This window comes from Panthera tigris, chromosome E1, assembly GCF_018350195.1.
Source record: "Panthera tigris isolate Pti1 chromosome E1, P.tigris_Pti1_mat1.1, whole genome shotgun sequence".
NCBI classification, from domain to species: domain Eukaryota; kingdom Metazoa; phylum Chordata; class Mammalia; order Carnivora; family Felidae; genus Panthera; species Panthera tigris.
The window spans coordinates 42685560-42708348 of record NC_056673.1 but is presented as its reverse complement, the minus strand read 5'-3'; the positions used below and the strand labels follow the sequence as shown (position 1 = coordinate 42708348).

At 45.0% G+C, this 22789-nt stretch overlaps 1 protein-coding gene across 1 annotated transcript in view; it reads right to left on the bottom strand.

Moving 5' to 3' along the window:
• Positions 1–22780, bottom strand: part of NMT1 (N-myristoyltransferase 1) — a 33791-nt gene extending 11011 nt beyond the window's left edge. Inside the window, exons 1-6 of the mRNA XM_007093832.3 lie at positions 22688–22780; positions 22394–22571; positions 11032–11140; positions 8373–8517; positions 1211–1329; positions 535–626 (exon numbers count right to left, since the gene is read on the bottom strand). Of these exons, the coding sequence (XP_007093894.2) occupies positions 535–626; positions 1211–1329; positions 8373–8517; positions 11032–11140; positions 22394–22524 (596 nt within the window). The 5' untranslated portion in view covers positions 22525–22571; positions 22688–22780. The remainder of the gene's footprint in view (positions 1–534; positions 627–1210; positions 1330–8372; positions 8518–11031; positions 11141–22393; positions 22572–22687) is intronic.
• Positions 22781–22789: the final 9 nt, after the last annotated feature.

Sequence of the window (22789 nt, the reverse complement as noted above, 5' to 3'; positions counted from 1 at the left end):
ATCACAGAGAACCCAGAGCTCTGGTCTCCACCTGTCCCCCGGACACCATCACCCCCTCTTTCTGCCTGCCCAGTCTTCCCTTTTCAGGCAGTCATCCCTCTCCATTTCGGCCTCAGGCCTCTACATTCCTGGATACTAAACATGGCCCCAGGAGGCTGGATGGCTCAGCCAGGCAAGGCCATTTTCATATAACCGGGCAGGCTCAGCAACTGGATAGAAAAGGACCTTTCTTTCTTTTGAAATCTCAGTAGGTCTCGTCCCTCCTTCCCCTCTTACACAAAGTCACCACACAACACACCAATCTCTTCTGGGTACTGATGCCACAAAGGCCTCCCTCACCCAGTCATTCTCCCTCAAATAAGGTTTTGACTCTTAGCTCCACTGAAAGCAACCCTCTCTCCTTCAGATGTGGGGATTCAAACTAGACACACTAGCTTGCGACTGAAGGCTGGTTCTTAGCAGGGATGAGAAAGTGGGCCCGCTGCGGTGGCCCTGCCCCACGCCCACCCGAGCCAGGAAGCCCTCACAGCTCACCACAGCAGAAAGTCCGGGGAGTAGTCGAACCGGAACATATTGTCATCATCCTCCACATAGTTCTCATTCAGGAGGCCATAGAGTTCTTTCAGCTGCAGAGAGACAAGGGGCGGCCTCAGAACCACTCTGCCCGACGTCCTGGGGCTCAAAGCTTTTCGGAGGAACAAGGTAAACTATCAAAAACCACGTTTCATCTCATAAACCCTTTTCACTCCAGGCATGGCACGGACTCTTTTGGAACAAGCACCCCAGCTGTACTAGGAAACTGAGCCACGGAGAAGTAGAGCGGCCGTGACCCAAGTACACAGAGGGGCAGGGCAAGAATGTCAGTGTCAGCCAACTAACCAGCCACGGCGTCGTTACGACAGGGAACAGATGAAAAGAGGAACGAGACAAATGAACACATGGCAGAAGGGTATTACTCTAGGGAGCTACAGAGCTTAACTCTCCACCTGCCCGAGAAGCCAAGGGCTATTTAATGGGGCATCTCAGGCAGGCCCCAGAGGTAAAAGACAGGGGACCGGGGTGGGAGAGGGGTGTGTCTGCTCCGACCTGCTTTGATTGGCTCTCAACAGAGTCCTTGAGAAAGTCTTGAGTAGTAGCTGTCTCCGTATGACAGCAGGGCTCACTCAAAGTGGCACTCGATCCACACTGCGGGCTGCCCAGGCCTACTCACCACACCACGGTCCCCCAGGTCCAAGGCATCCCAGGTGAAGCCCTGGGGCAGGGTGTAGGGCTCCTGGCGGATGTTGTCTTTGTCAGGCTCCACGGGGCCATGGGTGTTCACCACTTCTCCTGGAAGAAGAGCGCAGAGCCTCACCCTCTGTCTCCCGGGGGAGGCAAGCGGGGGCTCAGCTTAGACATCGACCGCAGCAAATTCCTCCTGTCCCCAGGAGCCCTCCATCTGAAGAACACTCTGTGCTTGGCAACTGCAGACCATCTTTCCAGCTACCCTTCGTCCCCAACTGAGAGCCAACTCGTGGCAAAGCTTCAGAATAATCACTAAGATCCAAGGTGCTTGGTTTTTTGGAAATTCTTTTAAATCTCCCTTCGGTTACTAAATGACAAACATTTATCTTGACTAATTTGGCTTCCTGCCTCCCGGCTGGTGTAAAAACAACTCTCATGGTCCTGGCTCAGGCCCATCAACCTGGATGGATTTATAAGGAGTTGCAACAAGGCTGCTTTTGTGTCGACAGCAACAATGTACCGGGCCCACTGCTGAACCAGATGATGGCATCGAGGCGCCAGGCTCAATCTTGGCCCTGCCAGCCTTGGCTTTCAGCAACGTGGGCCAGTTAACTGCTGCCGCCAACTTGGCCCCTCAGTGTTTACAGAGTCCTGCGAGTATCTTTAGGCTCAATCACTGAATCCACACAACGCTGCCAGGAAGTTACCCTTGACATGACATCCCCACTCTGGACGGACACCCCTCCTCTGTGGAGTGTGTGGAGAGCGCTTGGGGGTGTCAGACGATACAGGCCTGATACCCGCACGCAGCCCAAATGGACTCATGTGAGACACCTGAACAAATCGACCACTTAATTTTGGCCCTTGGAATTATTTAGTGTCTACAATTCATAGCTCATTCATAGTCACAATTCATAGCTCATTCATAGTCACAACTGGAAGAAGGCAACGTTTATCGTGCTTTGAAAACTGAGCCTTCAGAAGGGACCCACACTGCTTGCTCCCAGCATCAGGCTCTGTACACACTAGGCACTCAATTTGGGCTTTTCCTGACTTTCAGACCCCTGGCCCAAACATGTCATTCTAATGTGTAACAGGCAGCTGCAGACCCTCCCCGGTCACGGACCCATGGGGCAGGGATAGCGGAAACGGCCAGCTCAGGCTATGAGCTGAGGACAACACTGTTTGGGACTGACCATCTAACTTTCTCTCACTCAACACATTTCGTGAACAACACCCTGCTTCGGATGTCGTGCACTGGGATACGGCAGGGAAAAGACAAGGTCCCTGTTCCCACGAGATGTCCCATCTTCTGGTGAATATTTCATAAACAAATCATTACCAACACGCTAAGAGTCACAAACTGGAAAGCACAAGCAACAGCGAGGCCACATAGCAAGGAAGCGTCCAGCTACCTCCTATTTACATCAGGCTCCCCAGTAGGTTTGCTTGGGAAAGAGGTTATATTTTTCTACCCTAGTTTAGAAACTGGCCTTCTGATTTATTCATAAAGTGGCCCTTGTGAATTAATTGAATATAAGTCAATCTAATTCTAATTCACCACCATGCAAAATTTTGGGAGGCTACAAAGTTGAGGGCTAGACCCTTGGAAAGTACTAAGATTTCTACGCTAGTCTTGTTGAGGTGCTGGTTGATGTTCCCGGCCTTCTATTGAATTTATACCCTTTCTAAAATACATTTAACTCCAGAAACTTTATTTATTTGCGGGAGAGCACAAATTGGGGACAGGGGCAGAGGGAGAGAGAGAATCCCAAGCAGGCTTCACACCCAGCACAGAGCCCAATGTGGGACCCTGGGATCATGACCTGAGATCATGATCTCAAGAGTTGGGACACTCAACCAACTGAGCAATCCAGGTGCCCCTAACTTCAGAATCTTTTTATTTTTTTCTAAATGATTTCCATGGACAAGATAGTGGTGGTCTTCCCACTGTACTACAATAATCTCAAGGCTAAATCTTTTCAGGGGTACCTGGGTGACTTAGTCGGTTAAGCATCCGATTTTTTTTTTAATGTTTATTTATTTTGAGAGAGAGAGAAAAAGAAAGAGAATGAATGAGCATGCCCGTGCAAGAAGGGGAGGGGCAGAGAGAGGGAGAAAGAACCCTAAGCAGGCTCCCCGTGCTGTCAGCACAGAGCCCGATGGAGGGCTTGAACTCAAGAACCGTGAGATCATGGGGCACCTGGGTGGCTCAGTTGGTTGAGCGTCCAACTCCTGATTTCAGCTCAGGTCATGATCTCATGGGTTTCATGGGCTCGAACCCCACATCGGGCTCTGTGCTGACTCTACAGAGCCTGCTTGGGATATCCGTCCTCTCTCTCCATCCCTCCACAGCTCAAGCTCTGTCTCTCTCAAAATAAATTAAAAACAAAACAAAAAACTTTGAAATAAGTAAAAAAAAAAAAAAAAAGAACCATGAGATCAAGACCTGAACCAAATTCAAGAGTCAGACGCTTAACCAAATGAACCACTCAGGCACCCCAAGTGTCTGACTCTTGATCTTGGGTCATGAGTTCAAGCCCCGCACTGAGCTCCATACTGAGTGTGGAGCTTACTTAAAAAAAATAGGGGCACTTGGATGGCTTACTCGGGTAAGCATCCGGCTTGGGCTCAGGTCACAAACTCACGGCTTGTGAGTTTAAGCCCTGCGTCAGGCTCTGTGCTGATGGCACAGAGCCTGTAGCCCGCTTCAGATTAGGTCTCCCTCTCTCTCTTTTGACCCTCCCCTGCTCACGCTCTCTCTCTTGCTCTCTCCCAAAAATAAACATTAAAAAAAAAAAAAAAAAAAAAAAAAAAAAAGGCTGAATCTTTTCACTTATGCTGGTTACTAGGCACTCTAAGCAACAAGCATTTCCATTCATCACACTCCTTCATCACATGTTCATGGAGTCCCAGAATGTGCCAGTTCTGGGGTGGGAGCTGATGAATACAACAGCATAGGTCCTCATCATCACGGGCACCTGCCACCCAGCAAGATGAGGGCCCCCGACAATGACAAACCAGTTCTCCCAGGTTGCCTCAAGGCTGTTTGATATCTTCGACACATAGCTGACAAAGCAGAGTTACAGGAAATACTTAGAAAGCTTCATAGTCTAAGGTGCCAATGAAGCGCAGAAGTGGCCATAGGCTCCTGCAATGTTCTCCTGCCAGCCTAGCTTCAAGGCTTCCACCTGCAGGGAGTGACCTATCCTCCAGCTTCTCAGGGCTCTTGACTGCCTCCTGCTGCATCGGTGTGGAAGGCTGCCTCAGAGCATGCTGGGAGTGCAGCCAATGATCTCTAGACCACCCAAACCAAGTAGCCAACTGAGGGTGCTGGAAACTTTAAAAAAGAAAACCTTGGATTTTCAGAGGGTTTCTTTCTGTACCCTTTCCCCACAACGTTCTGTCTTCCAACATCAAAGATTCAAAACCACACAATGCAGCAACCATGAAGGACTCGGAAACAAAGAATGTGAGATCTGGGAGACTTTATCTTTTTTTTTTTTTTTTTTTTTTTTTTTTAAATTTATTTATTTTTGATAGAGACAGGGCACAGTGGGGGAAGGGCAGAGAGAATGAGACACAGAATCCGAAGCAGGCTCCAGGCTCTGAGCTGTCAGCACAGAGCCCGACGTAGGGCTCAAACTCACAAACCATGAGATCATGACCTGAGCTGAAGTCAGACGCTTAACCGACAGAGCCACCCAGGCATGCAGAGACTTTATCTTATTTTTAAATGTTTACTCATTTTTGAGAGAGAGAGAGAGAGAGAGAGAGCGCGAGCTCGTGTGTGAGTGGGACAGGAAGAGAGAGGGGGACAGAGGATCCCAAGAGGGCTCTGAGCTTACAGCAGAGAGCCCCACACGGGGCTCGAACCCACAAACTGCAAGATCGTGACCCAAGCTGAAGGTAGACGCTTAACTGAGCCACCCAGGCACCCCCAAATTTGGGAGACTTTAAACCAAACGAACAGGGCATGGATGAAGGTAAGAGTGGGGAGGCTTCTCTCTCGGAGCCCAGAGAAACTACGTACAAGTCCAAGTCCTCCCTTGGGTAGCTACTTATAAAAACTAATCTAAGGGACACCTGGTTGACTCAGTCAGTAGAGCATGTGGCTCTTGATCTCGGGGTTGTGACTTCTAGCCCCACGTTGGGTGTAAAGATTACTTAAAAATAAAATCTTTAAGGAGCGTCTGGGTGGCTCAGTCAGTTAAGCGTCCACTTTGTTTCAGGTCACGATCTTGTGGTTCGTGAGTTCCAGCCCCATGTCGGGCTCTGTGCTGACAGCTCAGAGCCTGGAGCCTGCTTCAGAGTCTGTGTTTCCCTCTCTCTCTGCCCCTCCCCTGCTCGCACGCTCTCTCTCTCTCAAAAGAATAAACATTAAAAATACATTTTTTAATAAATAAAATCTTAAAACACATTAAATACATAAAAAAAATTAAAACTAACCTAAGAGTGACGAGATTCCAATCCACGGAGATGAGGGGGAAAAGAGAGGGTTCCACATGCCTCTACTACAGTGGGAAAGTGGGGACTTTGAAAAAGTAGAAGGACATGATCTGAAAAGTTTATTTGGGAACAGAGTTATGCTTGTATTTGGGAACACAGAACGGTCACACAGCCTAAAACATGCTATTTAGAAGGCCCTTTGTGGTGAACTTAGGATGGCTGTAAACTTCTCAAGAATTCCAGGTCTCTTCAGTGGAATACAACCTAATCTTACCTCTCCCAACAAGGTGGGGAGTAAACAGTACACTTGATAGGCATGATCACTGGCCCCACCTCAGGGGAAAAAAATCACAGCAAGAAGCTGTAAGTCGCACTACCCTCAGGATACTTGGAAGAACTAGGCTGACATGTCAGCCACACGACCGAACGAAGCCTGTAATGTGGTGCTTTCTGCGGGGCTAACTCACTAAAACAACGGAATCCTTCATTTGGGCCTGACCGTGGACCTGAAAGGCAGACTGGTCAGGTGCTCAGGGCACTGGCCCTTCCCCAGCACCCCACACTGTAGATGGCCCAGAAGGCACACCCAGAAGAAATACAGCTGACCTCGCTCCACCTTCCTGAAAGCGTCAGGAAGCTCTCAGGAGCAAATGTGTGGCTTTCTCGTGAACTTTCTGACAACCCCTGGAGCACTCTCTATACTTACAGGAGGAGAAACTGAGGCAAACAACACAGTGTAACAGGACTAATGAGGAACAGAAGTCCATGGATCTCAATTTACCTCTTTACCGGGTTCCATGTCTATGAAGAATGAAGCTAAGTTACCCATTTGCAAATTCCTAATGAAGAATAAAACCAGACCAAAACCCCCAAGCCCCATCTGAAAACTGGGCCAAGATGCCTGGCAGCCACCACAAAATGCTGTCGTGCATCTCGCTCAGAGGCGGAGTGTGCTGCTGTCTGCATTCTTCCTACTCCTTGGTGGGGAGTAGTCCCTGGGACCCGTTTCTAGTAATGCCCTAGTAACAGCATTGCTGTGATCCAAAGCCTTCTTGGAGGGCTTAGCCAGTGGGCCTGGGGCCTGGCTGCCCTGGGCAGCCTGACAGACAAGCAGGTGGGTCGGGACAGGGTTCTAGAATAATGCCCGCTGCCGATTCACCGCTCCTCACCATCCAGGCAGTGTTTTTGCTTTCCACCCCCTGAGGGGCACACCTCAGCTTGCTTCTGGATTATGATTACACTGTCCAAGAACTGCATCTGCTCTAGAGTAGTTTCTGAAACTTCCAAAGTGGACACAAATCCTCTGCAAGTTCGGACTCCACAGGTCTGGGGTGAGGCCTCAGAGTCTGCATGTCTATAAGCTTTTAAGCAATGCCCACTCTGCTGGCCTGAGGATCACACTTTGAGTAGCACCTCCCCGTGTCGCATACTTCCCACCTCTGGAATAGATAATCCCCGTTATCTATTCCAGCTGCCCCTTTCCCCTCTCCCCTCTCCAGTCTCTGGTGCTACCCTGCCCCTGCCCCCTCCTCCAGACCAAACATCCTGGAGGCGATCAGTACATGCACAACCTGAAGGCCACTTACATTTGGTATCTGAACCCATGTTTTTTCAACATACTTACTTTCTCAGTCACAGAGAAAATAGAAATCGGGCCCCGAATTGTGATGTAACCACTCCAGAAACTTTTTGTCAACAGCAGCATCTGAAGTTAGCCATCAACGTTAGCTATGGCTTGGTCTCAGCAGGAATCTCTAACTCGCCTGTTATGTCATCTCTTTACATTTTCTGCCTGTCCCACCCCTTTCAGAGTTCAGTATAGCTGTTTTAAAGAGTGCCAACCAAACCTGCACAGGGTATTTCCAGGGGTTGAACAATTGTGGTTAAGCAAATGTCAAATTTACCTGCAGTCGGTAAGCGTGCACTGGCTGACAAAGGGAAGAGGCTGGGGACTCAGCCCAACCCAGGATGAGACATCTGCCCAGATAAACAAGACAGCCCCTCCGTAAAACTCTTTGTGGGAAGACAGACCCATAGGCACACATCTCCACTGACCGTGTGCCAATATACTGTTTTTCTTTGTGACTTACAGTAGATGACGATGGACTAAAAGAATCAGTATTTGTTCTCAACATGAACTCCTGTGAAATAGTAAGGTCCCTGAACATTAGTCTTTTCCATTCCTTTTTTTTTTAAGTAGGCTCCAAACCAGGGATACCTGGTTAAGTGCCTGTCAAGCGTCTGACTTCAGCTCAGGTCATGATCTCATGGTTTGTGAGTTCGAGCCCCGAGTCAGGCTCTCTGCTGTCAGCACAGACCCTTCTTCAGATCCTCTGTCCCCTCCTTCCCCCTCTGGCCCTCCCCTGCTTGTGCTTGCTCTCTCAAAAATAAATAAACATTAAAAAAAAAAAAAAAAAAGGTAGGCTCCACACCCAGCGTGGAGCCCAACTTGGGGCTTGAACTCACGAATGACCCTAAGATCAAGACCTGAGCTAAAATCAAGAGTAGGATGCTTAACCGAATAAGCCAGCCAGGCACCCCTAGTCATTTCTATACTACATTTTAAAGACCACCTTCTAAAAATAACCACGAAGGAAGTCCAGGACTCTACTGTCCTCCCTCACAGATTCAGCAAGGCATCCTAAGCACGGCTAAGATACATCCCTCGCCCTCACCAGGGGAAGAAAGCACATACATACCCAGTTTGGGGACAGGCTGTGTGTCCCAGAACTGGTAGCTTCGCTTGCTAGCCTCCTCCATGGTTTTGGCAGGTCCCTGACCCACTGAAAACAGTTCAATGGCTTTCTGTATTTCCTGGATCCTCTCTGCTGGCAAAGAGTTCATCTGGACAAGACAAAGTTGGGGAGAGAAAAGGCCCATTATGTTAACAAGCACTTTTGATTAATCACTAATTCAGTAGTTAAGGGGTGCAACTCAAGGAAGGGGCGTGGTTCCTCCATCCCAATCCCAGAGGTCAGGTGTCATACGACAACTGGGAAAAGAGTGGTTGGCGATGGGCTATTTGAAAGGTGGGTGCTTCCCACTGGGTTTCTCCTTCTTGGTCTCATGATGTCTGATGGCAAAAGGAATACGTGCTCAGTGTCAAATTTCAAACACTGCAGAAATGTGTAAAACATACAGAAAGTAAAAAACCAACAATCCCACCCCTTAAATATAATCCTTGTCATCAACAGTCTTAATTTAGGAGGTAGGGTGAAAAGAGGCAAATATAATTTCAGGCTTTTTTGCATGCAGGCTCCACACACACACACACATACACACACACACACATTTTCAAAAACTAGAACTGGATCATATGGTATTATTCTACAAGCTGTTCTTTAAACACTATGTCTTAGAGACCCTTCCATGTGGACACACAGACCTGCTTATTCTAACAACTGAGTCCACTTTGTGCCCGGACCATAGTATATTCAGTGAGTCTCTCACCGATGGGCATTTCTGTGGTTTTGTTCTTCAGCTTTACACACAATGCTGTAATGAACCTTCTTGTACATCTATTTTTGTTCACTGGGATACATATTTCTGTAGGAGAAAGCCTAAGAAAAAGGCGTGCTGGGTCAAAGGATATGCACGTTTGAAATTATATATCATCAACTTGCTCTCTAAAAACAGAGTATCAACCAATAGCGCAATGAACAGTGTGTTCATTTAACTAATATCAATTAATAACCAAGTGAGCACATGTTTCTCCTTACCCTCATCATAAGATTTGCCAAATCTTAAAACTCTACCAATCTAGGAGAAAAAAAAATATTGCTTTAATTTTCTTTCATTCATTGTGAATTTAACCATCTTTTCATACAGTGATGGAACAGTTTTAATTTTGTAAACTGCCTACTCATTTCATTAGTTTAAACTGGTTCATGTATTACAAATATTTTTCCAGCCTGTTGTTTATCTTTTTAACTTTTACAGAAAAGTTTTAAATTTGTCAATTTTTCTCTTATGGTTTCTGGGTCTTATGTCAGGCTTACGATGATATAAAAATACTCATAATTTCTTCTGATATTTTTACTTTACTGTTTTCTTTTCCCATTTAGATAGAGGACAGGGAGAACATAAACGAACATGTTTACAGTGCATCTTTCCTGGAGACAGGACTATGAGTGATTTTCATTTTCTCCGTCTTATTGTTTTTCCTAGATTCTTCACTGCTACCTGCTCTAGCATGCAGGTGCTGTGTAAATGGTGTTTTGTTAAATATTTCTAATTTCAAAGTGAATCACTCTGATACATGCTCGAGCTCAAATCCCCCTGGAGTCTTCTGAATACCCACCCCCAGACAAACAATGAAACAAAAGTCTCTAAAGCCAAATCACGGGCTTGGGCTAGAATCCCTGACCCAGAGATGTGGCTGAGCCACGGCTCTCATCTTAAGAACGAGGAAGACCCCCACCTCCCTAGTAGGGATGTTGAAGGTTTGGGGTTAATTTAAATGAAGCGCCGGGCAAGAACCTGGCCAACACGGTGGTCAATAACGGTGGGGATGTGGTTTTTTTTTTCATAGTGGATTTGATATTGAGAATGGTAAAAAATTACTTGAAGCCATTTCTCAATTACGTAGGAGATTCAAGATGGAGCGTGACATTCGTGGCACAAACACAGTAGGTATACTGGAGCGAGACTGGATTCCTTGTGAGGGTTAGACACTGTTTTGGAGGCAATTCGTAGAGAGGAATTATATGTTTAAGCTTCTCCTGGGGTCTACTCGGAAGGGGGCAGCACTTCACCTGAAATAAAAGGTGCTGGTGTTGTGTTGTGTTGTGTAATGTTGTTCTTTTAAGAAACCAACCAATCCCTCCCCATACTTCTGAATTTCAGGTCAGTGTGTCAGTCTTAGGCTTGTAAGGTCTAGGCCAGTGGTTCTCAACTGTGGGACTCACAGGTTCCGTTACAATGACCGTGGCGCTAAGAGAATGCTTGCAATATATAAAGGTTGGCCTTCAAAAGAACAGGCCTTTTCTTCTCCCACTGGCGAGGACCTGAGACAGAGAAGACTGAGAACCACTGCTCGAGGCGGCAGGGGCCGTTCCGACGGAAGTGCTCTATGGCACCTAGCACAGCACCACATGCAGCTATCCGTACCTGTACATACTGAGGGGGCAACACGCCTGGGGGTCAGTGTCTAACCTGCTGCATCTTTTAAGGTACGGACAGAAGTTTCATCACCTAGGTCTAGGGCAGCAGAGGGCAGCAGGGGGGTCCAACTCCTCCATCCTGAAGTAATGCCAGTGGAGACTGTCAATCTGAATTGTTCCTATACGTTCACCCCCAAACTCTTTAGTCTGAAAAGGCAACTCTCTCAGTCACAAGAAAACAGAGCCTCCTTGTTACCTTCACAGGCTGATCCTGGGCTGAATCTGTCTCACTGCCTTTCTCTTTCTTCTTTTTTTGTTTCTTTTTCTTCTTTTTGGCTCCAGTGTCATTGGCTGGACTCAAACCACTGTAAGACAAAGTAAATACTGATGCAGGGTTTTTTAAAAATCATTTGTTTTGAGCCACACTGACAAAGAGCTTTCTGTGGAGCCAGACCTTCCTTAATCAGGCCTGTTGGCTTCAGAAGCAGACCAGAGAATCCAGGTCCCAAAGGGGCATTTGGAGGACACCAGCGGACACAGCTCTCCTCACTCCCACCAGCTCTGGGGGTGGTGGGAGTGGGGTGGGAGGGGGCCTGCGCAAGAAACGCCCTATTTGTTTGGAAGGAACTTTTCAATTCTTGTTTCTATTTTATGTGTGTTTCTTCTCCAGATTGCCAGAGTGCTGGCTCCAGAGGCGAACGAATTGTTAGCAGGGCATTCGTACCACCAATACTTCCTTAGAGCCCTGAATTTAAAATGATGACAGCCCATAGCAGTCTTTTTGGAAAGCTTCCTCACCCCCACTCCCACCCTCCCACTGCAATTGGTCTAGTGAGCTTCCCCAGCTGGATCTGAAGCTCAAGGCGGTGCTGGAAAGGGAGGAAGGAACGAGGAAAAAGGCAGTTTTGCGTTGCTACGATCCGTGTCCAAGCCAGGAAGACAATCGCGAGAACTGCCTACATCAAGCCTGCAGGACAGAGGACGACGATCAGCTGGTTCAGGCTGTGTGATTACCCAGAACTGGCAAAACCCAGTACTGGGGATCTGGGGAAAACAACAATGAAGCACCCAGCCACTCCTGCCACAAAGAGATTACATGAAACATGCCTGTGAGCCTACTAAAGGCGACTTCCTTGTGCTGTTTCCCTCTGCGTGACACACCCAACAAATGCAGCAAAAACAGTCTCTTAGCCAGATTTAACCGTCTCTTACAGCCTTTTAACATTGTTTTCTATCAATAGCTTCACTGACACACAAATCATGTACTATACTGGGCTTCTTTGACATTTTCCATTCATTTGCTCCCTAATATTTTGTCCCAATTCTTGTTGATTTCTGGGTTTCCTTTATTTTATCTTTGTATTGGGTTTCCTTTATTTTATGGATGAATTTTAAGGCTCGCTTTGCATCTAGCTTTGCTCATTATGGTTGTACAGTTGACCCTCGAACGACATAGGGGTTAGGGGTGCCAATCTCCCACAGAGTCAAAAATCTGCATGCAACTTTCAATTCCCCAAAGTCTTAACTACTAATAGCCTACTGTTGACGAGAAGCCTTACCGATAACATAAAGTCAATTAACACAGATTTTGTAGTTATGTGTATTATACACTGTATTCTTAAAATAAAGTAAGCTAAAAAGAAAGAAAATACTGTCAAGGAAATCCTAAGGAAAACCCATTGATAGTGCCGTACCGTTACAAGTTTGCGGACCCATGTGGTCCAAACCCGTGCTGTGCATGGGTCACCTATGGCTGGCGTCTGCCATGTCTAAACTGATTTTGGCATTGTCAGCCTGGGAGCGATGCCTAAGGCGACTCTACCATGTTCGTTGGAAATCTTCCATTAAAAACTCAAAATGAGCAGTCCCACCCGAGACTACACTGAGCCCTAATCTGCAGGATCAGCTAAGCGCAGGGGGTTTGCTTTATATTCTAGATAATCAATTTTCAAAGAATTAAAATAGCATAAAATGTTTTCCATGCCATCATGGCAAATTCCATCTAAGCTTTATTTTGTAATTCAGAAAGTCTTCCTGGTCTTAAATGCCTTGGGGTGATTATGAATATTAATTTTCCTCTCACAGCAAGTGGTACTGTAGAGGGAGATGGCAACCTACAGCCACGTGCTGCCATTTCCTGTTGGACATGTAGGAGCACTGGCGTCTAGACTTCATGACCTTATATGTGGACAAAAGTTACCTCCAGCCTTTCCTGGATCTCCCGGACTTCATAATCTTTCTACATCATCCTAAACTCTGTTCAGCTGTGGGACTTACCTCTGTGAAAAGGGTTTCCATGCTAGAAAGTGTGTCCTTCCCATGCTAGAAAGCCTACAGTGACAGCAGCCTCTTATCCTGGAATGTATCAAGCCCAACTTCTCAGGCCCAGAGCCTTCAGTTCCCAACTAGCTCATTCACTCTCACCTTGCCCTGCTCTGTGATAACTGCCTACACCCATCTGCCAGGCCTCTCAATGCCCCTGACGTAGGGAGACTACGGAGTCAGGTCTACCAAAGGCTGGAGGTTACTTTAGTCCAAGGGTAAGGTCATGAAGTCAGGATGCAAGTGCAACTCCTAGGTATTATCTTTTTTTTTTTTTAATTTTAAGTTTATTTATTTTGAGAGAGACAGAGAGAGCGTGAGCAGAGGAGGGGCAGAGGCAGAGAGAGAGAGAGAGAGAGAGAGAGAGAGAGAGAGAGAGAGAATATCCCAAGCAGGCTCTGCAGGGTCAGCACAGAGCCTGACGTGGGGCTCGAACTCACAGAACTGTGAGATCATGACCTGAGCCGAAACCAAGAGTCGGAGGCTTAACCAACTGAACCACCCAGGCACCCCTCTAGGTATTATCTTAATGAGACACAGAATGCATAACATGAAAGAAAGACCAATAAAATTCAGAGGGGGGATAAGGTGAACTCCTTAAAACCAGATGCTCAGCAAAACCCTCAAGGCCATGGCAAAGAACATTAACCAGGAAGTCATTTATGGCCTAAAGAAAAAATTTTCCACTTAATAATTCAATGATGTTATCATATACAGGCCTATTTGCAGCCTATAACAACTTTAAGTGGTTTTTAAATTCCAGACATACTCTCACTTCATTCTCAAGATTATATAAAGCATTATGAGGTTTAAAAGCTGGTTGATTTAGGAAACAAAGCAGTATCCCACTGTTGATACAATTTGTAAGTCCTCATTCATTTCAGTTTATGGAATGAGTTCCCTAGTTCCTGTCTATGAATTACCATAAAAAATATTTTTTCAAAAGTTCTGTGGATAAAAAAGGTCACGGTGAAGAAGTGCTGTGTATTAACCAACTTACTAAACACAGTTTCACGTAAGGAAAATAGAAGAGATTACTTCCTCCGACTTTAGAAATCTTTACAAGAATGCAAAATCACTTAAAAACTATCTTCCTGCTTTTGCTCTGCTATTCAGTGGAGACACTTCTGTGTAACCATTGCCTCATGGACCCCATTTTTGTGGAAGGATCTTAGACTGAGCACTTGTTCTGTTTTATGCATCACCAACATACATGTCTGACAAACTCTAAGACTCAAACTACAACCAGAGAGCAAACTTCATTTCCCTTGTACTGCCTTGAATCTGCACATGTACTTACTGAGCAACAATCCTGTTTCAACTTGTACGTCAAGCATACAGACAGATGAAGAACAAAGGGAAGTTAAAAGCGAGAAGAGTCATTTTCACTGAGCTGCCAGGTACCGAGCTATATCCATGAGAACACATTATGAGCTCACCATGGTCTTACAGTCAACAGTCCAGACAGGATGACAATGGACTGGACTCAGAGAAGAGATTTCCAAAGAAATCCAAAGGGTTTCCAAAGGGTTAGTTTTCAAGCTGATTATAGCAATTTTAACTATTCATAAGAAACCAAGCTCAGAGGCCTTGTAAGTCTTCAAGAAGTGTCCTAAGAAGCCAATACCATTTCAGAGAATAGCTTCAATGTGGATTTGGGGAGAACCAAATCAGAGGACCCCACTGAAGCAGGCTAGTCCTTCTCTAAGAATTCGGCATCATTTAAAAAGGGACCTGAGGGCCATACCCAGTTGCTAGGCATCCCAGGACATCTAGGGATTCTGCAAATTGCAACAAATCTCAGAGAGCTCTCTAAACCTGCCAGTCACCTTAACGCACTCCAAAGAGATGGGCCAGAACCACAGAATACAAAAATCAAAGTCCAACTTTGGCTTATTTGGTTCCAAAATAATGAGGAAAGAGTTAGTGAAATTTGCCTTCCTGGGGGAAGGGGGTCCCTACAATGGAAACGGACATAAGAGTTCACATAAAAATTTTAAAGTTTACATTCTAAAGTTGATAAGCTCAAGACCAACCCTAGTGAATATGGGATGAATTAGCAGAATTAGCCAGAACGGGGAAGACAGCAATCAAAAAATTAAAGGGGCGCCTGAGTGGCTCCGTCAGTTGAGCATCAGACTTCGGCTCAAGTCATGATCTCACAGCTGATGAGTTCAAGCCCCAGGGCAGGCTCTGTACTGACAGCTAGGAGCCTGGAGCCTCCTTCGGATTCTGTGTCTCCCACTCTCTGCACCCCCGCCCCTGCTCATGCTCTGTCTCCCAAAAATAAATAAATGTTAAAAAAAATTAATTTTCAAATGTCATTAAAAAACATTTTTTTAATGGGGTGCCTGCGTGGTTCAGTCGATTAGGCGTCTAACTCTTGATTTTGGCTCAGGTCATGATCTTACAGTTTGTGGGACTGAGCCCCGCATCAGGCTCTGGGCTGACAGCACGGGAGCCTGCTTGGGATTCTCCCTCTCCCTCTCTCTCTCTCACTCTGTCCCTCCCCTGCTCGTCTCTCTCGCTCCCTCTCAAAATAAATAAATAACCTTAAAATACATATCTTTTTAATTTAAGTAGGCGCTGTGCCCAACACGGGGCCTCGAACTCATGACCCCAAGATCAAGAGTTGCATGCTCTACCGACTGAACCAGCCAGGCACTCCAAGAAATGTCATTTTTTAATGAACACCAAGATATTCTCAGTTCAAACACAGAAGCCTTACGGATGCTCTGGTATAAAGTCAGAGCTCAGGGAGGGAATAGAGAATGAGCCTTAGTGCTGATTTCTAGAAACAGAATGCAGTGCCAGGATGTATGAGTGGGTGGGAGGGAGGGGCAGGCTGACAAATGAGCAGCAGGAGCACAGAACTTCCAGATAATGCCACAAGCAGGAACGGTTCATAATGCAGGCCCCTTCTCCATCCTGGGTGGCAGGAGTGACAGAATCCACTCAAAATCCACACAAAGTGGGTGACAAAATCCACTCAAAGGTGTGTGGCAGGAGGGAACAGAAAGCTGTTCTTGTGGGTGACTGCAAGCTCAGCCACCAGGGCTGGAAGAAATCTCAGGGCCACCAGGCTTAACTTGCTGTTTACAAGAGAGGAAACCAAGGCCCAGAGACATGAGACAAACTGGTCATCAACTAACCAACTGGTACCCAGGGACGAGCCACCAATCTTGAAAGACTCGGACCATTCCTTCCCAAACACTAGAGTCTTGTTTCTATGGGAACTTATGTGAGACTCCTCCAAAGCCAAAAGAACACCATTTCATCACCCAGGGCCCTAAAACAAATTTCTGTGGATCAGAGGAGCACGTAATGCAAGGAGGAAACTGAGCCCTGCTTTATTTAGAATGCCTCCTCTGACTACCCTAGCTCTCACTGATATCTAAGATTATGATCTCCCAAACAACTTAATACTCTACATGTAATGTGTTGCTCCCTACCTTCCCAATAAGATTAAGAATTTCCTGAGCAAGGGATATCTTATACAGCTGCTTCCTACAGCACCTCCAGTCGTGCCGAGTGCAGTTAACAGTTCAACAAATGATGTGCTTGACTGCTGCTTTCCAGCATAACAGACTAAAATAAAACCCTGAAAAGCTAGAGCCCAAAAGAGGGTCAGCAAAACATCTCCAGTAATGTTTCCATAGAACAGCTGTGTTAATATTCTATGAAAGGAGCAGAGACGCTGTGCTCTTTTGGGCCACTGGTTGAGATTTTAAACAATCGACTTTCTTATTAAATTATCAACTTCCTTATTTGTCATCTTCTCCCTCCTTCAGATCTGTCCTATTCCTAGGAAAGTTAAAACAAGAAAGTGCCAGTGAAACTGTTTCAAATGGTTCCAAGGTCTTAAGCACAGACCATGGGTTTAGTTTTTACCAGGAGAGCAAAGAAAAAAAGAGTTCAGAAAATAAAATTCACAACTTTTTGTCACTTACTTTCTACCCCTAAAAACTGGAAGTTAATTCTTTGGGCCAAAATTCAAAATTTCCACAGAAACCTATTAAATAAACCCTAGCCTCTAGTATTCTTTTGATTCTACTTTTGGATCTCAGGAAATCCTTCCGCAAATCAATTTACTTACGAGGTGTGATATGTTCACCAGTAATCCTGTTGGTACTCAAAAGGCCCACGAGGTGAATGAAGTGGCATACGAGGGCACCCGAGAAGAAACCACACGGCATGACTCACTATCAAATGCCTATCCTCTGCACTGCTGTGGCTGCAGGCAACACCCCAAACTCTGCAGAGTCCCACCAATCAGTTATTTATATAGAGAACTGCCTGTGAATCCTAGATGATGGGAAAAGTTGAAACACTTTAGCACTGCCATCAAGGTACTCCAGGAGGCCTGTGAAAAGAACAGCAGGTTGTACGAAGAGATTACAAAAATTGCTTGCACTGCCATCCTCGGCCCTTCCCGGGACAGTTAGCCAGAATTTTAAGGGTGAACGAGCCAGTTCCTGTCATGGAGGTTAACTGGTTTCTTTAGGGGTCACAAAAGCTCTGAAATACTAAGCTGTTTAGAACAGGATTGAGAGAGAAGTGTAAATTCCACATCCTCTGGGTTGCTTTGGTGAGCCAGACTGTAACCTGGCAACTCCAAGGTCGAATCAAATGCTGTTCAGAGATCACTTTCAGTAATCTTCTGAGCAATGACTCAATGCTGGCAGAAACTTCACCCACTAGAATGGCCTCTGCAAGAGATACTCATCCATTAAGAAGAGTTTAAAGGGGCCGGCCATCTCCATCACCAACGGGATCCTTAGCCTGGGAAAGTCCACGGGTTGCTGAATGGACCCAAAGACAGGACTCACACTGCCGCAGAGTCAGGACGCAGAAACCAAGGCGGTGGGGGAAAGAAATCCAGCAAGTTCAGAATGGATCCTCCAGGGGTGTCAAAGGAAGCAGAGAAGCAAATCTCAAGCGCCACTACAAAAGCTAAATCAGTGTTTGTAAGTGAAGTCTGTTATGACATGATCCATGGAGAGGGCTTAGTGCAGCGACCAGCGTCCACGGATAACATTTATCAAACACTTAGCAACAGTGAAACCCCCTCAGCTGTCTCTCAAAGTCAGCAGCAGCAGAAAAAATTTTCAACCAAGAACTGACCCTGGCGAAGAATTTTATTAGTTGGCTTCTTTTTTGTTGTTGCCATTGCGGCTGCTCTCACTAGAGAACATCGTGTTTTGTGTTGCCTTAAATGCAACAATCCCAACAGCACCTTCCTTGAGGAATCAGAAGAGGCGCCTGCAGGGTAGAGATTTCCGACAAGGTTACAGAGAAGAATTGTGAAGGAGGTCCTCCTAAAGTTATTACATCTATGGCCCCCAAATCTATGGAGTCTGCAGGCGAAGGATTAACTGCAGATTTGGTAAAGCTGGGAAATTTCAGAGTGAGCACATGAGTTAAACAATGTGAAAAATCAGCAAAACTGGTCTGCCACCAGCAGCAGTCTCCCTGAAATAGGCTCTCATTTACTTTTCATTTCTTCTGCTTTCCAGTCTCTTCTCTTTGAAGCAGCCCTTGATTAGTTTCTTTTTTAATTGCCACTTAATTGGGAAATAAAATTAGAACACTTATTTGATATCAGTGATGAGGTTTCTCGTTTCATTTCTGCTTTGATCTAGTTTTGAAAAACCAAAAGCTGAAGGGAGAAATTACGAAAAAGGGACCTAAAAGACTTCTTGTTTCCAAGAGCTAGATGCAGCTACAGGCCATCAAATAAATATGGAAAGAACCACTCTCGGAGAATCTGAAGAATAAAACAAAAGCAAGAGAGGCTGGCTTTATGGCATTTCCTTGCAAAAAGCCCTCTGTTTTCTGTTAAGTTTCTTCGTAAGGGATAACAGCTCAGGACTAGTGAGGTAAACTTACAAGAACTCATCTCAACCTGTCCCGATGGAGAAAGAAAGCTGGACAAGGAAAGAGACATCCCTTATCAAAGGGACAACTTACCAGCATTTCAGAGGTATCAATGACACTGCAAAATAAATCCTAAAAGAATCCTAGGAACAAAATATCAAAGTCCTTTCCTGTTCCAATCATCCAAATCAACTTTACTTGTTTGTTAACCCAAAACTAAAATCTAACGCTAGCTGATAAGGTTTATCCTTTAATAACAATTCTTGGAAAGCCTTTCACTAAAAACAAACAAGCAAATTAAATCATACAGGTGAACTGTCAACTGCAGGGGGATACAGCATTAAGATTATCTTCAGCCTGACTCTTCTGTCGATTGCTCAGGGTAACTTATGTCAGGCAAGTAACTGGGAAGGAAATGCTGCCTGCCCTTGTCGGGTAGTTTTTAAAAACATAGCTGATAGAAAAACTGCAGATACATATAGATATATACGTATACCTTGCATGTAGGCATGTGAACACACATTTGTGTTTCAATGCATATGTGAAATTAATACTCATCAAATGTTTATTTATAAATTATGGAAAAACACATAATAAGAAAAGTGAAGAACTAAGTTTATATACAAAGGGACACAAGATACTAGCATGTCTGTATTTCCTATTATTCCAGTGCCCGAACGTAGCTTATTTCATTACTGTAAAGTACCATGAGCCCTTTCTAAAAGGAAGGCCTAAGAAAATGATTAGTTTAAACTCTCATTAACTTTTATTGCATATTGTATTTAAGACTCATTAGCATCGAAAGGAGGTATTCCCCTTCAATTTTTACATCACTTTTGAAAGCATTTTAAGTGATATTAAGTAAAGACAAGAAAAATTTCAAGAAGCCAAAACAAAAAACAAAAACAAAACAGTGGAAACTTTCCAGGGCAAATGAGAGGATCCCTGATTTCTGTAAGCAGTTCACAGAAAACTGTCGTAAGGCTTACAGTGAGACTGATTTGGGGAAAGAAAGTGTGTATGTAAGAAAAATGTGACACTCTTCCCCTCAGAGAGGAGAAATTCCACTAACATTGAGCCATGATTTTAACATTTGCCATTTGTTCACTCAGCAAAGACTCACTAATGCCCATTAAGTGCCAGGCATCTCAAAGATATGGTCCCTGTACTCAGGCACCTTACAGTCAGGTGAGGCAGGGACTGGACACATGTTATTTAACTGCTGTTATAAAAGCTACAAAAAAAAAAAAAAAAAACAAAAAAAAACCCAACACCACACACACAACAACAACAGGGTATGGGATAAGAGCACAAGCTGGGGGAAGGAGGACAGGGAAGATATGAAGAAAGAACATGAGGGAGGGGCAAGGCTGCATTTGGATGTTATCTCATTTAATCCCTACAACTGGAGGTGAAGTAACTTTCCCAAGGTTACAGGACAAGTGTCAGAATCAGGCTTAGAACCCAGGTATGAATGACCCCAAAATCCATGCTTTTCCCACTGTGCCACACTGCTTCTTCCCAAAATCATTTCCTCTGACAATTAATAAGAAAATATTGACTCCTCAGATTCAAGACCTCAGATCTGACCTTAGATTCCAAGTGTCAGAAGTAGGCTGTCCTCCAAGCTAGGTCGTCTGTTTTTCACCTGCCACCTCCAAACTCATTTACACAGACCTCTAGATTTGGGATGCTAATAAATTTGTTCATCCAGGCCATATATGCACGTGCAACAACAATAACAACAAAACACTGTCAAAGTTCTTTTTTAAGGTTACCTCTTTGTTGTACTATAAATAAACCAGAACTTCCTGTCAAACAGTTTTGCAAAGTGATTCACAGATCATAGAGAACTAAACCAATTAGAGAGCTATAGATGTTGGTCAGGGCAACAGTTTAGCAGAGAAAAATAAAAGCGACTACACACACAGCAAAGAAAAAGCCATACTTTCCCTTCTGAAATGACTTTTGAATTCAAGAACTCTCATCTATGATTAGGATTTCTACTCAGGAGGGCTGCACTTTCCCTTCTTCCTGTTCCTATTTCCTCTTTAAAAGCTTTCTTTTTTAGGAATCTCAAGTTTCAAGGCTTTTGTTACATTATTATCTGTTGTGAGTTATAGCAAAAGAACACACTCTTATAAAACCAGATCTAACAAACTTTCTTTTTTTCTACATTCTTCTTGTGATTTTTAATTCTGGTCAAAAAACATAAAAGCTAGATCTTTTCAACCCCAGGATTCATCACAAGCAAACTGTAAACTACCTAAATAATCCTTTGTTCTTCCATCTCTACAAGGCAATAGATTTTTTTTTTTAAGTTTATCCAAAGATTTCAACCTTCTACTTTTACCTACAGGACGACTGCTAATACTGCAAATGACATCATGGCTATGAAAATGGGACTACCATACACATACACACACACACACACACACACACACACACACACACACACTAAATCAGACCACCACAGACTCACCCAAAATTACACATAACTTTCCACTAAAAAACATATATGTAAATGTAGACAGACAGGGACAGAGTGAACTTCAGCACCAGCCACTGTAACAATATGAAGAAAGAAGGATGACAGGGTGTGGCTTATAAGAACAAAACCTGATTTGGAAATAGAACTCAACATTGAAATGCCTGATGAATTTCTTCTGCCCAAGCAACAAATATTACTAGGAGGCAAAACTGTAAAGTACAGGAGATGCAGTATTAAACCCACTTCCAAGCCCCCCGACCAAGATACATCACTCAATTTCTTGAAGCTCTGAGGCTATTTCACAAAGTTAACAGAGCAAAGATCCAGGATCTAATTATATATTGTTCAGGAAACTTATGGATTATTTGGAACAACGGGCACCGAATACATCAAAACATTATCATACAGTAATTACACGTAGGGTTTTTATAAGGTAAGTTTGTATTTTGAGTTTCTCCTGTAGTGATATTTTACAACATAATTATGGTTTGTACAGCCTGATTTATTTCCTCATTGAAGGTGAACTGCAGCGAAATGTTTTATTATTCGTTTATTGCTAATCACGTTGTTCACACACCTCTATAAGTAACGTTCCTTTGAACTGTTCTGTTACACTGACCCGTGTTGTGCATTGAAACCATCGTCCAACATGCTCTTTTCCCTGAATGCAGGTGAAGCACACGAGTGGAACATTACACAGAAGAACTTTTATATAATAAAAGTACTGAATGTCTCCGGCCCTTGATATACTGAGCACCCACCCTGGTAAATGACAAAGACAGCAACCAATCGCCAGGCAGGACCCCAACGTCTCAGCCAATAAGAATATGGGGGTGGGGTTACACTAAGCTCCCGGTGACTTCCCCGCACCCCAGAGACCCAGGTTGTGGGAGACTGGACGGGAATTGGACTCCGAGGATATCGTTACCCCCGGCTGTAGCTGTTGTCCTCCTCGTTCTCGCAGTCGCTGCAGTGCTCATGGCCGTTTCCGTTCCCTTCCATCATCTGCGGCAGCGGAGGTGCCGGCGGCTTCACTGCTGTCTCACTCTCGTCCGCCATCTTGAGTTGCGAGAGCCGGCCTCCGCGCCTCACTACATGAGGGGTTCCTATTGGACGAGAGGAACTTGCGGTATATTCTGGGTTTTGTAGTTTTTGGGGTGAAGAGAGACGTAACTGAGAACAGCTCATTCCCTAGAAACCGGAACAAGGTGGACTACAATACCCAGAAATCATGAAGAGAGGCTGTCCGGGGTGGGGGGGGCCAGCACTATCCGGAAGTCCTGGGCGTTCAGCCCCGTTTTGGGGAAAGAAGGGCCCCAAGGTT